At 40.8% G+C, this 15,798-nt stretch overlaps 1 protein-coding gene across 5 annotated transcripts in view; it reads right to left on the bottom strand.

Moving 5' to 3' along the window:
• Positions 1-15,798, bottom strand: part of NAV3 (neuron navigator 3) — an 898,866-nt gene that overhangs the window by 224,287 nt on the left and 658,781 nt on the right. For all 5 annotated transcript variants that reach the window (XM_077265345.1, XM_077265346.1, XM_077265343.1 and 2 more), the window contains one exon: positions 7,371-7,554. In XM_077265345.1, the coding sequence (XP_077121460.1) occupies positions 7,371-7,554 (184 nt within the window). The remainder of the gene's footprint in view (positions 1-7,370; positions 7,555-15,798) is intronic.

The following is a 15,798-nucleotide window of genomic DNA, read 5'->3' as shown; positions in this document are numbered from 1 at the left end:
TAGAACTGCTATCTGGTTAATGGACACCCGTGGACTACCTATTCTTCATGTACATGAAGGGGAAAGGCGGAGTAAGAATTAATTTACACTAGCCTTTAATTGGGAACACGTATTCCAGATTATCGTCCTGCCTAAACATGCTGCCTATTAAGCCCGTCATACACATTAGATGGCTGTCAGCCAAACGATGGCTTAACCTTTTGTACATCCAGCAGTCACCTCAGCCGGCTCTCCAATACAAAGAAACACTTGTTTGGTCGAGAGCTCCTGTGCTCTCTATCAGAGAGACGGCTGTGGTGGTAGATCATTTCCAAGAGAACAAAGTGTTCAACATTCTGAAATCAGACATGCTTGTAACATCTCCCCCGTCAATAAGCTGTCTGGCTGAACAAGTCAATATTGGGGAGTTTGGCCAATATTACCATAGTTTAATGTGTATGGGAGCATTCACCTGATGAGCAAATAAAACTTTTTCACACCATTTTTGAGTGATTAAAGGGAATAGGTCCAAAAGTTTTTTCTACCCCATCTGAGAGAAGCATAATGTAGGGGTAGAGAATGTGATTCCAGCGATATGTCACTCAATGAGATGCTTGCTGTCATTTTGATTAAATCACTGTTTTATCTGCTCAGTTCTTTAATGCTGAGCTCAATATGACCCTGCCCCCATCATTGATTGGCAGCTTTCTGCCCATACACATTGTACATAGAAACCCTACCAATCAGCGGTGGGGGCAGAGTTATACAGATCTCATGAATATGGAGGACTACATGGTAGCAGGTTTGTTGTCCTCAAGTTATATTTTCCTGCTGATACAACAGTCGTTTTATCAAAACTACAGCCACCAGTCCAGTAAGTGACACCAGGGCCACCATCAGGGCATTACTGCCCTTACTGATGTATGGGACCCGGGGCAGGATTTGGCCATTCGCTCAGAAATGGAACGTGTGTACTCATTTGAAATCTATTGCCATGCAGAATCCACTTCCCTATTCACTTTCACTATTACCTGCACACTTACACTATATATTGTGTATATGGGGAATAGTGATAACAAAATAATAAGTTTTCGTTTATCCTTTAATAAGATGTGTAGCAGAGGGGTGACAAGGACACTAAACTTCAAGAGGGCAAATTTCCAACGGATGAGAGAGGATCTTGGTGCAATTAACTGGGACGATATCCTGAGACATAAAAATACACAAAGAAAATGGGAGACATTTATTAGCATCCTGGATAGGACCTGTGCACAGTATATACCGTATGGGAATAAACATACTAGAAATAGGAGGAAACCAATATGGCTAAATAGAGCTGTAAGGGGCGCAATAAGGGACAAGAAGAAAGCATTTAGAGAATTAAAGCAAGTAGGTAGTGATGAGGCATTAAATAAATACTGAAAATTAAATAAATTCTGTAAAAAGCAAATCAAGGCAGCAAAAATTGAGACAGAGAGACTCATTGCCAGAGAGAGTAAAATAATCCCAAAATATTCTTTAACTACATAAACAGTAAGAAACTAAAAAATGAAAGTGTTGGCCCCCTTAAAAATAGTCTGGGGGAAATGGTGGATGAGGATGAGGAAAAAGCCAATATGCTAAATGACTTTTTTTCATCAGTATTTACACAAGAAAATCCCATGGCAGACAATATGATCAGTGATAACAAAAATTCCCCATTAAGTGTCACCTGCTTAACCCAGCAGGAAGTACGGCGGCGTCTAAAAATCACTAAAATTGACAAATCTCCGGGCCCGGATGGGATACACCCCCGAGTACTGCAGGAATTAAGTACAGTCATTGATAGACCATTATTTTTAATCTTTAAAGAGTCCATAATAACAGGGTCTGTACCACAGGACTAATTTTAAATAGCGTGTGCACTACTGGTCAGATGGTGCTGAGGTAGGCTCCCACACCTTAATCCGAATAAAGAAAAAACCTAGCACTCAACTGATGCTTATGTGAGATTTTTATTGTAGTACCCAAAAACGTTTCAGTCCACCACACGGACCTTCATCAGTTACGTACTAAACTGAAGCTCGGGCATATGAGACAGTAGTGTCTCAGGGCACATATATCTGCAGCGTCTGATCTGAGCGCTGTACCGGAGTAGGTACTGGAGGTGGCCTGACGTTATGTGCCGCTTGCCAGACGCGGTATCCACCGCTGGTCTCAGTGTATAAGAAAGACATAGCTGAACTAGAGTGGGTGCAGAGAAGAGCGAAGGTTATTAGAGGACTGGGGGGTCTGCAATACCAAGATAGGTTATTACACTTGGGGCTGTTTAGTTTGGGAAAACAAAGACTAAGGGGTGATCTTATTTTAATGTATAAATATATGAGGGGACAGTACAAAGACCTTTCTGATGATCTTTTTAATCATAGACCTGAGACAGGGACAAGGAGGCATCCTCTACGTCTGGAGGAAAGAAGGTTTAAGCATAATAACAGACGCGGATTCTTTACTGTAAGAGCAGTGAGACTATGGAACTCTCTGCCGTATGATGTTGTAATGAGTGATTCATTACTTAAATTTAAGAGGGGACTGGATGCCTTTCTTGAAAAGTATTATGTTACAGGGTATGTATACTAGATTCCTTGATAGGGTGATGATCCAGGAAACTAGTCTGACTGCCGTATGTGGAGTCGGGAAGGAATTTTTTTCCCCAATGTGGAGCTTACTCTTTGCCACATGGTTTTTTTTTGCCTTCCTCTGGATCAACATGTTAGGGCATGTTAGATTAGGCTATGGGTTGAACTAGATGGACTTAAAGTCTTCCTTCAACCTTAATAACTATACTATACAGTTCTGTGTATTATAACACTTATGGTAATATTAGTATTGTGGTTTTTTTTAATTAATAATCAGTATTGTAGTCACTCTATGGTTGTAATATGTGGTCTGGTCATGGTGTGGTGGTATTTGCTCTTTCTATGTGTTATTATTCGGTCACTATGTGGTGGGAATATGTGGACTGGTCACGGTGTGACAGTATTTGTTCTTTGTATATGTTATTACTCGGTTACTGTGTGGTGTTAATTTGTGGTTTGGCCATGGTGTGACAGCATTTGTTCCTTGTATATGATGTTATTCGGCCACTATGTGGTGGTAACATGTGGTCCGGCCATGGTGTGACGGTATTTGTCCCTTGTGTGTGGTATTATTGGTCATTTTAAAAAATGTATGTGACTCATTCCCTTGAAGAAAAATAAAGAAAAATATACCTAAAAAAGTATGGGTATTTTAACAAATGTTTAGTAGGTTAGAGTAGAGTAGGGCCCTGCCAGAAGAGTCTACCTTGACATGGTGGTGGCTTGAAAAATCTTTTGACCAAAACAAAAGCTGCTGGCTATGTATGTGCTCTGGTGTTCACTGCGAACTGTTAATGTGTGATTGGAGAGGACGTGGTGCAGAAGAGGAGTTTTTCCAAAAGAGGATGGTGGGACTGTGGAAGGTTTGCGGGGTGGGGGCAGAGATGGGGTGGAGCTTGGGCGGAGTCTCAAGGGGGGCAAAAATGTTTCCAGTGTGGGGCCCTGAAAATCCGGGTGGCAGCCCTGAGTGACAAATCGCTGGAATCAAGGATCTCTAACTCTACATTATGCTGCCCTCAGAGTAGGTGTCAACAACTCGCTGACAGATTCCTTCATGGTAACTAATGACTGTGGAGAAAGTCACAACTTATGACATTTAGGTAACAATTTGATCTGGTCTTTTTTATCCAAATCATCATGGAACCCCAGCCTAAAGAATAAAAATGTAACATGTACCAATCTTAATAGGCATGGATATTATTTTTTCCCATGTTCTGAGGTAAACACATTAAAATACGTCTTTTGTGTCTTCTGTAGCAGAAAATGTAAATTACCGCACCGAATACTTCTCCCACTAAGCAGACTTGTTGTTGTGTTGTAGAACATAGTATAAGTATGTTTGTATTCTGTGTTACCCACATATTTCCCATTGACAGCAAAACAATAGGGTGAAAATGGAGTTTTAATGAATTCACATTACTTGCATAGTTCTGATAATGCATGAACTATGCAAAGTGACAGATCCTGACACACACGACATCCTTATCACTTTCATAGTAATAATATACCTGTATTATTGCATGATAGAAGTGATACAAGATGCAAATGTTTACACCAATGAGCAGCATAGGTTCCATCTATACACAAATGCATCACGGAGTATACCAGGAGCAATACTAGTCAGCTCCCATATTACATCAAACACATCTATAACTTTTTATTTGTTAATAAACATATGATTTTTTTTTCAAAAGTTAAAACATAGTAAACCACATTAAAGTGATTAGCAAGGAATTTCTATCAATGACCAAACCTTACTGAGGGCCATTAATGTGGATTTGCAGGTGGTTGGAACATGGTGATCCCCTATTCAGTAACATGAAGTTCCCACGGAGCTAGTCACAAAAGCATGAATTACGTTCCTCGTCGTGTGTAGCAACAATAGAGGGGCATCTTAGTACTCTACATTTACTAATCCACTTGAATGGGACTTTAAAGTAAAGCGCTGCTGTGTGTTTGTCTGCCCTTCATTTTGCTTTACTATTTACAATCCTACCGATCACATATCAATTATGTGTCCTAAGGCTAAGGTCACGCAAAGTTTGATCACATTGTGATCCAATTCTCTTGGATGAGGAGAAGCTGGAGAAAAAAAGTGTCCATCTCCTCAATTCTGTCCTCCAAGTGCAGTCCGATGTTTCCCACGGACTCATTGACTTGCATGGCCGAGTGCGATCCGAATATCAGATCAAACTGGGGCAAGCTGTGATTTTCTCCTTAGATTAGCTCTGTCTAAAGAAAAAAAATCAGACATGTGAACGGCCGCATAGAATATCATTGGTCCGAGTGTGATCCGATGTTTCGTCAGATTGCACTCGGACCGAAAGTATGGCCATGTGAACAAGCCCTAAGGATAGGCTATGAATGAAGGTTACAAGACAATGCCTACAATTTTTAGGGGGATATAACCTTAAGTATCTAATTAGATTGGCAGTAAAAAGCGGCCTTGGTTGGTAGAGTAAAAGTACAGTATGTGCACATGTTTCAAATTTGCAGCAGATTTTTATGCTGCTGCAAACCAGTGTTAGTATTTGGCAGGTAAAGCACTTCACTTTGCTGCTACATTATTAAAAAGCCGCAGAAAAAAGGGCAAAAAAGCAGCGTGTGAACAAGCTCTAATACCGATCATATTATCTCAGTTTTAAGGACAGGGCATCAGTAATATATCCCTGTAAACCCATGTAAATGTATTCTAAAAGGCATAATTTTACAATATCTTTATGTATTTAGAAAATATACTTAAAGGGAACCTGTCACCCCTAAAATCGAATGTGAGCTAAGCCCACCAACATCATTCTGTAATGCTGTAGATAAGCCCCCGATGTATCCTGAAAGATGAGAAAAAGAGGTTAGATTACACTCACCCAAGAGCGGTCCCGGTCCGATGGGCATTGCAGTCCGGTCCGGGGCCTCCCATCTTCTTACGATGACGTCCTCTTCTTGTCTTCACGCTGCGGCTCAGGTGCAGGCGTACTTTGTCTGCTCTGTTGAGGGCAGAGCAAAGTACTGCAGTGCGCAGGCGCTGGGAAAGGTCAGAGAGGCACGGTGCCGATCGGACTGGACTGCAGCGGGACCGCCCCTGGGTGAGTAATCTAACGTCTTTTTCTCATTTTTCAGGTTTCATCGGCGGCATTCTGTAATGCTGTAGATAAACCCCTGATGCTGGTGGGCTTAGCTCATCTTTGATTTTGGGGGTGACAGGTTCCCTTTAACCATTGTCACTGTATCTATGACATGCACTCTAGAACTGATAGTACAGAAAAATGCTACATCCTGAAGATCCTGCATACACGCACTACGTGGCCCTTGTTACTGGGGACATAATTAGTATGTCATTGTTACCTTTTGTATTCTAGTATATGTGTTATAGATAGTGTTGAGCGATACCGTCCGATACTTGAAAGTATCGGTATCGGAAAGTATCGGCCGATACCGTCACAGTATCGGAATCCAATCCGATACCGATACCCGATACCAATACAAGTCAATGGGACTCATGTATCGGACGGTATCCCTGATGGTTCCCAGGGTCTGAAGGAGAGGAAACTCTCCTTCAGGCCCTGGGAACCATATAAATGTGTAAAAGAAAGAATTAAAATAAAAAATATCGCTATACTCACCTGTCCGACGCAGCCGGGACTTCAGCGAGGGAACCGGCAGCGTTGTTTGTTTAAAAATCGCGCTATTACTTGGTTACGTGAATTCCCGGCTTGTGATTGGTCAGGTCGGCCATGTTGCCGGGACGCGGACCAATCACAGCAAGCCGTGACGAAATTACGTCACGGCTTGCTGTGATTGGTCCGCGTCCCGGCAATATGGCCGCCCTGACCAATCACAAGCCGGGACGTCACGGGAGGCTGGACACGCGCTCATTTTAAAATGGGCGCGTGTCCAGCCTCCCGTGACGTCACGGCTTGTGATTGGTTGCGCCGCGATCAACCAATCACAAGCCGGGAGGCTGGACGCGCTCATTTTGAAATGGGCGCGTGTCCAGCCTCCCGTGACGTCACGGCTTGTGATTGGTTGCGCCGCGATCAACCAATCACAAGCCGGGAGGCTGGACGCGCTCATTTTGAAATGGGCGCGTGTCCAGCCTCCCGGCTTGTGATTGGTTGACCGCGACGCAACCAATCACAAGCCGTGACGTCACGGGAGGCTGGACACGCGCCCTTTTTAAAATGAGCGCGTTTCCAGCCTCCCGTGACGTCACGGCTTGTGATTGGTTAATGGCGGCCATGTTGCCGGGACGCGGACCAATCACAGCAAGCCGTGACGTATTTTCGTCACGGCTTGCTGTGATTGGTCCGCGGCCCGGCAACATGGCCGCCCTGACCAATCACAAGCCGGGACTTCGCGTAACCATGTAAAAGCGGGAATTTTAAACAAACAACGCTGCCGGTTCCTGCGCTGAGGTCCCGGCTGCGTCGGACAGGTGAGTATAGCGATATTTTTTATTTTAATTCTCTATTTTACACATTTTAACATTAATGTTGTTCCGATACCCGATACCCGATACCACAAGAGTATCGGAATCCCGGTATCGGAATTCCGATACAGCAAGTATCGGCCGATACCCGATACTTGCAGCATCGGAATGCTCAACACTAGTTATAGATCTTTGTCTCTAAGTAACCTTTGTAATGTTGAATATATACATGCCAGCACCAAATTAGTCCCCATATTATCTATACTTTACTTTCCTACCGGAAATTCAACTCCATCGCCACATGCCAATATTTGGTGAGAGTGCTGTAGGCAGTGTGATCAGGCGCTTACCTGGACTGCATATCTTGCTGCGTTCTCAGCTGACTGCCTTCAGCAGGTGGAGGGGAATGTGTCACCTGCTGCTGGAGCTCCACCAGTGACTGGTAATACTGCTGCTGCTGATGTTGCTGCTGCTTGAAACGTGACAGACTGAAAAACAGTCCCAAAATGGCTTTCAGATTTCCATTCCTTATTTCTGTAGCAAAAGAGGAAGAAAAAAAACATCATTGCATTCGGTCGATTAGTGATGCATTTAAAGGACCACAATAGTTTATTTGCAACTACTTTTCTTTTCAATTTATATCCAAATCTCTAAGCAAGGCTAGTCCTAGATTATTGATGATAAAATGTTATACTAATTAAATACCAGTGTCATTTCAGGGATATATGGTTCAGATTTCTTGTGTACTATTTGGTATAAGAAAAGAGTGTATTTTAATACTAGGCATTGCACAATATCCAGCCTCAACCATTACATTAGTGTGAATAAAGTCTGTCATCCAAAATCTACTGGTTTCCCTGCCAAAAAACAGTGCAGCAGGGGTGTAACTGGGGTGGGGGAAGTTGAATAAGACTAGCATTTTAGTGTTAAAGCACCGCTACAGCATTTGTATTTTACAGCTGGAGTGGTGCTTCTAATCTAAGGTCCCTGACCCAAATCTTATGCTTACCAGTGACTGTCTTCACCTTTTATCACCACCGCTCTAGTCGATCTCCTTATGCTTGTGATCTGCCGGCTGCTCCAGTGTTTCATGGAGCGAACCGGAAGTTACAACTCAATATAAGTCTATGAGAGCTTCCTTCTGGCTCTTCTGGACAGTCAGAGGTTGTGGTCAGAGGATGGCTTTGTGAGACTGAAGCGGCACTGCAAAAGTTGAAGACCATGGGGCAGGGACCTTATATTAGAAACAGCCCTCCATGCTGAAAAAAACAGCTGGAATCATGCTTTAAAGGACTGTCTTCAGGTGTGCACCACTACTTAGCATCCCGGCTTCCTGCTTGCCTTGGGGCGGTGCGTTCCTGATGGACCAGTCAGACCAGTGGCATGCTTGTTCTCCTGGCCAGAACTGTGCACTCTCCAATGCAACAAGCAGATGTAGTTTCAGAGGAACACTGTGCCAATGAAGCTGGCCAGATCCAGAGATTTACACTCATTTCTGCAATAGCAAACTTGTCAGAAGTTACATTCCCAAGTCAAGTAGAGTAGAGCTGGACAATCGTAGCTTTCTAATTGTCACTAGCTGAATTTTGACTACTGTATACCAGGGGAAATTATAGGAACTGAAGAGAAGTTTCAATAATTTCCTAGAATTTTAAATCTAGCAAGCTTACATATTATATAATATACGAGAGCACTACTGTCCGATGCTGGTACAATGGTTATCGCCATACGGAGCTACAGGTGAACAACGACAACAGTATTAAATCTGTATACTGTTTTCTTCCAATCTCTAAAATGCACTGATAGGCCCTATCCTATAAAATTGGCCTAAGTGTATGTCTAGACAAAGATGACTTTGGTTATTATTCATTTTTAAATTTTTATCTACGAGCGCGGAGATAATTCTATATTTTAACAATATCTAACCAATGGCTGTAAACAATATTAATGGGCTGCATGAAGGAACATTGGTAGCCTTCTATGGGTTTGGGCGAGGTAATTTATTAATTTCTGCTATTAGATCTGTTTTTAGCGACTATCAGCTAAAACCTTACAACATTCATAAATTGTATTTATTGTTATCAGGATTGATAAAGCGGGAACATTCATCAATGTAATGTAATGAACATCTTAGGGTTATTTGCAACATGTTGCTGCCAATAAACAGCTGAACTTCTGCTTTGTCCACATAAAAAGGACAATATGGTACCGATGTGTACTATGAAAAGTGTCAATTTAACTTCCAAACCAGGCAGTTGTCAAGCCTTGCCAAAGGCGAGGATAGAGAACAGACATCCTACGTATCAAACTAAAACAGAAAGCTGTATTAACATCCACCTTCTCTATGTAAGGGTCATATTCGAGTTTAATTTATATTCAAAATATTTGGAGAATGAACAGTCTCCATGAAAATAAGAACAAGAAATCGACTGACGGTCTTGTCTGCTGCTTTTTTCCAGGACTTTGTATGGCTTTATATCGCTATTAGTTTACTCTCTGTCCTCCAGAGAACTGCTGTTGTCCACACATGACCTGTACTAAGTGGTGTTTGAAGGTACTCGCCGTTTCTTCATTTTTATCTAAACATTACTTTGGAACAGAACACTTCTAATCCCTAACAGACCTCTACTTCAGTTATGCACTTATAACCACTGAAACACACTGAGAAGACAAGGAAAGACTTAGAGCTTGAAGATGTGCCAATATTGGATACACTGGGGCCAATGCTAAAAAATAAAACCAAACATTGCAGATTTTTTAAGAGTCTCAATCACTTGTCTATTGACCCTTTCTGGTTAAGAAAAACATAGGCAGACACAGACAGATAAATTTATTAAATTTACCTTCGAACTTCCAGGTTTTTGGGATCCTGGCACTCAACGTGAGATTCTACAACTCTCCACAGATCCGCTCGATATGAAAGACTGAGATCTCGCGCTTATAACTAGACCAATAGTGTCCCATCATTTACTAAGCAGGTATTGATCGGTACCCATATTAGTTACATTAGTAGAATGGTCATGCTGCAGGTTACAGAGGAAATATTGGAATAGCATCCCGGGACGCCATAAAATAATTACACATATAACAAGGTGGAGGGAGCTTGCCAGGATTTCACAGCCAGGAACTTTAGTTTCTTTAGCCTGGCATTACGGAAAGTTATCAACATATTTGTAAATAAGTTAAATTAAGTAAAATCACCAAGTCTGGGGTTACCCATGGTATTCTCTAAGGACTTCTAGATCTACAAAGATAGATTGACTATAAAAGGTAAAGTTGTCAATGCAGTAGAATGACGGAAGATAGAAAAAGCCAGTCAACAGCAAAACAGCAAATGGTCTTATTTTCATTCTGTCTAAGTAATTAAAGCAATTTAAGAACTTGTGAATAACCCATTAAGACTTCCAGAAATTGACTGAAAGAATACAGCTGCACGCTTAGCCATTCTTGATATCAAAGGTAATGGAAACTCCCACACATGGACAGAAAAAGCAATTAAGAACACATTATTTCACATAGAAGCATTCGCGTCAAGGTGGGTACACAGTGGCATAAAGACGCATTATGTGGTGGCACTCAGATTGCCTCCCACTGTGTGATATCAGCCCACGGATTCTGTTTCCTGTGCACATGGCCTTATCAGCTTCATACGTTTTTGTCTCCTTGCCATTCCCCTATACCAACAGGAAAGTTGGACCATGGAATACATCAAGGAGGTGCAACAGTTACAATCAAGTAGACAAATGCTAGAGTTGTGCCTATACAATAGCACAACCAGCACAGGTGAGCGTCTGACTTGTTTGCCTTTTCAGTAAATTCCATTAAAACATACTACCTTAAAGAAGTGCTTTTTTATGCAGAGCTTAGGCTACACATGGTTCTTTTGGGTGCGTGGAGTATAAGAATAGCAATAAGACCCCAAATCACAATTTTTAATAAAACCCTTCTTTTTCCTGTGTTTAGAGCTAGTCTTTTGAGCTTGTAGAATGCTCAACCACCATATTGCCAGTTTCCACCTACTCCATAAGTAGGGCCTCTGCACTGATCCCGTGTTTATTACATGTATACAATAAAAATAAGTAAACTGACTGAACAATATATATAATAATTTATGCTAGTGCATAGCCAAAAAAGACACATACAAAATAGATTATGGCCGCACTCATCTGTGCTAAAGTAAGGAAATGTGAAATATAAGGAATATGAATAGCATAATGGCTTATGAACTTTATGAAAAAACACATGAGATATTTAGCACAAGATTTGGCCAAACGTTGTGAGCCCATTCACCAAACATCAAGGTAATCTCATTATGCTATTATGCTATTCATATTCCTTATATTTCACATTTCCTTACTTTAGCACAGATGAGTGCGGCCATAATCTATTTTGTATGTGTCTTTTTTGGCTATGCACTAGCATAAATTATTATATATATTGTTCAGTCAGTTTACTTATTTTTATTATATACTATTTTCTGACTTGAACGTCCCGCCCTTCACCATGCTGGTATTTTAATTACATCTCAACACAGTTGGTTCTGAGCCTCCTATATAAGTAGGCTTTATCATGTCATTAGCCACAAGTAAGTATTCACATTGGGCAGTCAGCTCAGATACCATAGGTAAGTGTTCAAACCAGGCAGTCAGTGTAGTTACCCATTCGATCTGAGATTACCTTGACGTTTGGTGAATGGGCTCACAACATTTGGCCAAATCTTGTGCTAAATATCTCATGTGTTTTTTTCATAAAGTTCATAAGCCATTATGCTATTCATATTCCTTATATTTCACATGTCCTTACTTTAGCACAGATGAGTGCGGCCATAATCTATTTTGTATTACATGTATACGTCATGGGATCACTGACACAAAAGGGATTGACAGCTGAGGAAAAATGGCCATCAGCACAAGCAGCAAGAACAATTTGAGTGGGAAATGTAAAATAAGTGACTCCATAAGTATTGTTAGGCTTTGAAGAAACACAATAATTGAATGTTTTTCAGAAACTAAAACGCGTTCAGAGTTTTGCAAAAAAAAAAAAACCAATATGGGTTAAAAATCTCCCACTATTCAAACATTGGATTGTATGAAAATGCAATCCTTAAACTCTTGGGACAATCTAAAGAGCGAATACATTTCACTACGTCTTGAAGAAGAGCCAGAAAATAGGCAACACTATCATATGTGATATTACACACACATGTGAATACCATTGTGCTGTAAGGCTGCCTTATAAAATGAATGATGTCCTTAAAGGAAGTGTCTTTTGCCTTTAAAGTTGATTTGGCATAACTACTAACCACAAATGAATAAAATAGATGTTCCTTATGGCATTGGTTCAAGTGCAATAAATATGACAAAAAAAAAAAACAGTTAGGTAATTTGCGTCTTCCTTTTATCATTACTCCAGACATCATAAACTAGCTGCTAGCTGAAACACCAAGGAATAAAAACAATCACATTTTTTTTTAAACACATCATTTTTTTAAATTAGTTTTAAACTATAGCAAAGACAGATTTGAACACTCTTCACTGGAATGGAAAAGCACTGGCAAGGACTGCTAAACTAATGGCATTTCCTTAGAAGGCAGGTATTTGATAGAAGATCACTGGGAGACTGAGTCCTGACACCTCTGCTAATCCGATAATTAAAGGAATGGGACTGATTTATAATAAGATGCTAAGCCACAATGGTGCTATACTTAGTATGAAACACGGAAAGTATACAGTGGGGGGAAATAAGTATTTGATCCCTTGCTGATTTTGTAGGTTTTCCCACTGGCAAAGATATGAACAGTCTACAATTTTAAGGGTAGGTTAATTTTAACATTGAGAAGTAGAATATCAAAAATACAATCCAAAAAATCACATTGTATAAATTATATAAATTTGCATTTTGCAGTGAGAAATAAGTATTTCATCCTTCTGGAAAACAAGAATTAATACTTGGTGGCAAAACCTTTGGTGGCAAGCAAAGCACTCAGACATTTTTTGTAGTTGATGATGAGGTTTGCGCACATGTCAGGAGGAATTTTGGTCCACTCCTCTTTGCAGTTCATCTCTAAATCATTAAGATTTTGAGGCTGTCGTTTGTCAACTCGGAGCTTCAACTCCCTCCATAAGTTTTCTATGGAATTAAGGTCTGGAGACTGGCTAGGCCACTCCATGACCTTAATGTGTTTCTTTTTTAGCCAATCTTTAGTCGCCTTGGCTGTATGTTTCGGGTCATTGTCTTGCTGGAAGACCCAGCCACTACCCATTTTTTATGTCCTGGCAGAGCGAAGGAGGTTGTCACTCAGGATTTTACAGCATATGGCTCCATCCATTCTCCCATTGATGTGGTGAAGTCCTGTACCCTTAGCAAAGAAACACCCCCAAAATATAATGTTTCCACCTACATGCTTGACAGTGGGGACTGTGTTCTTTGGGTCATAGGCAGCATTTCTCTTCCTCCAAACACAGTGAGTTGAGTTAATACCAAAGAGCTACATTTTTGTCTCATCTAACCACAGCACCTTCTGCCAATCACTCCCAGTATCATCCAGGTGTTCATGGCAAACTTCAGATGGGCCTGCACATGTGCCTTGTTGAGCAGGGGGGCCTTGCGAGCACTGCACGATTTTGAACCTTTATGGCGTAATGTGCTGCCAATGGTTTTCTTGGTGACTGTGGTCCCAGCTGCCTTGAGATCATTTACAAGTTCCACCCGTGTAGTTTTAGGCTGATCTCTCACCTTCCTCATGATGAAGGATTCCCCATGAGGTGAGATATTGCATGGTGCCCCAGATCAATGTCAATTGACAGTCATTTTGTATTTCTTCCATTTTCTTACTATTGCACCAACAGTTGTCTCCTTCTCACCCAGCATCTAACATATGGTTTTGTAGCTCATTCCAGCTTTGTGCAGGTCTATGATCTTGTCCCTGACATCTTTATAAAGCTCTTTGGTCTTGCCCATGTTGTAGAGGTTAGAGTCTGACTGATTAATTGAGTCCATGGACAGGAGTCTTTTATAAAGATGGCTATGTAAGGCAGCTGTTTTTAATGCAGGTAACGAGTTGATTAGGAGCATCTAATTGGTTTGTAGGAGCCAAAACTCTTAATGGTTGGTAGGAGATCAAATACTTATTTCTCACTTCAAAATGCAAATAAATTAATATAATTTATACAATGAGATTTTTTATATTCTATCTCTCAATGTTAAAATTAACCTAACCTTAAAATTATAGACTATTCATGTCTTTGTCATTGGGCAAACTTACAAAATCAGCAAGGAATCAAATACTTATTTCCCCCACTGTACACACCGATATCTGGATGGATTAATGATTTGTCTTTTTCTTGTATGCTGTGTTCAGAGGTATAAATATCCCTTAAAGCAGGACTGTTTGTTTTTTTATGATAGGACTAAAAACTAATAGGAATGCAGTCACAGAAGCAGCTACCTGCCTTTTCTACCTACCCAGCACCAGCACAGAGCAGTCACTGACTGCTCTTCCAGCGATTCAGCTGCTCCTGCCAGCGATTCAGCTGCTTCACTTCAACAGAGCAGCTCTTATTATTCTGGTCTGCTATATTGACGGGGGAGTGACTGCGGCCATTATACTGATTGATAGCCAGCTCCACGCTATTAGGCAACAGAGAGCCAGTTGTCAACAAGCATAACTTCAGCAGTCATGCCCCATCAACAAAGCAGAGTGGGAGAGAAGTAGTTGCCTGTCAACGGGACATCAGCAGAAGCTGTTGATTTTCTGGCAGGAGCGGTGTGTGACCACTCTGAGCCGACAGGGATCAGCACTAAGCATAACAGGCAGGTAGTTAGCAACTTTAAATAGTCCTGAATAACCCCTTTAAATGGGTGTTCCTGACTCAAGAATTTAACACCTTAGCTGATAAATGCTAGACTGCAGAGGTTGTGATCACTGGATCATCTTCAGATTTCAACCCAGCAGTTACTTTACACATATATATTTCCCATAAAATAACAGTAGAACGACACGATGCAACTTAGTAATAAAATATGCTCTAGAACTGCTATTCATGAAGCAAACACGTATTTAATATGGCAGACATGTCACTAGATAATTCTCAAACTAGAGAAACTCAGCTTTGCACTAATTAAACATACACTAATATGTGGTGCTTAGGTCCACATGACTTTTAGAAACTCAACCCAATTAACTTTAGGTTATGAGATATTTATAGCTGAACTTCTCTTAGCATAAGTTCACATGCATCAAATCGGCTGCAAAAATTTCTGCAAGTAGAAAATCCATTACACACATCTAAATGGGGTTTTGCCTGCAGCATTTTCATGAATTTCTGCAAACCCAATTCAGACATCTTCAAAATGTCCACCTTTCCACCCCAGCTCCAGAGACCTATATAATCATGGAATTTGCTATTTTATTCTTTTATCCCAATATTACAATTTCATAGAATCATAGAATGTTAGAGTTGGAAGGGACCTCCAGTGTCATCATTTCTAACCTCCTGCTCAATGCAGGATTCACTAAACTATATCAGACTGATGTCTATCCAGCCTCTGTTTGAAGACTTCCATTAAAGGATAACTCACCACCTTTTGTGGCAGCCTGTTCCACTCATTGATCACCCTAACTGTTAACTTTTTTTATAATCTCTAATCTGTATCTTCTCCCTTTCAGTTTCATTCCACTGCTTCTCATGTTTCCATGTGCAAATGAGAATAAGGATGATCCCTCTACATGGTGCCATCCTTTCAGATATTTATAGACAGCTATTAAGTCTCCTCTTA

The sequence above is a fragment of the Ranitomeya variabilis genome, chromosome 5, assembly GCF_051348905.1.
Source record: "Ranitomeya variabilis isolate aRanVar5 chromosome 5, aRanVar5.hap1, whole genome shotgun sequence".
NCBI classification, from domain to species: domain Eukaryota; kingdom Metazoa; phylum Chordata; class Amphibia; order Anura; family Dendrobatidae; genus Ranitomeya; species Ranitomeya variabilis.
The sequence above is the reverse complement of the archived record's forward strand: the minus strand, read 5'-3'. Positions and strand labels throughout refer to the sequence as shown.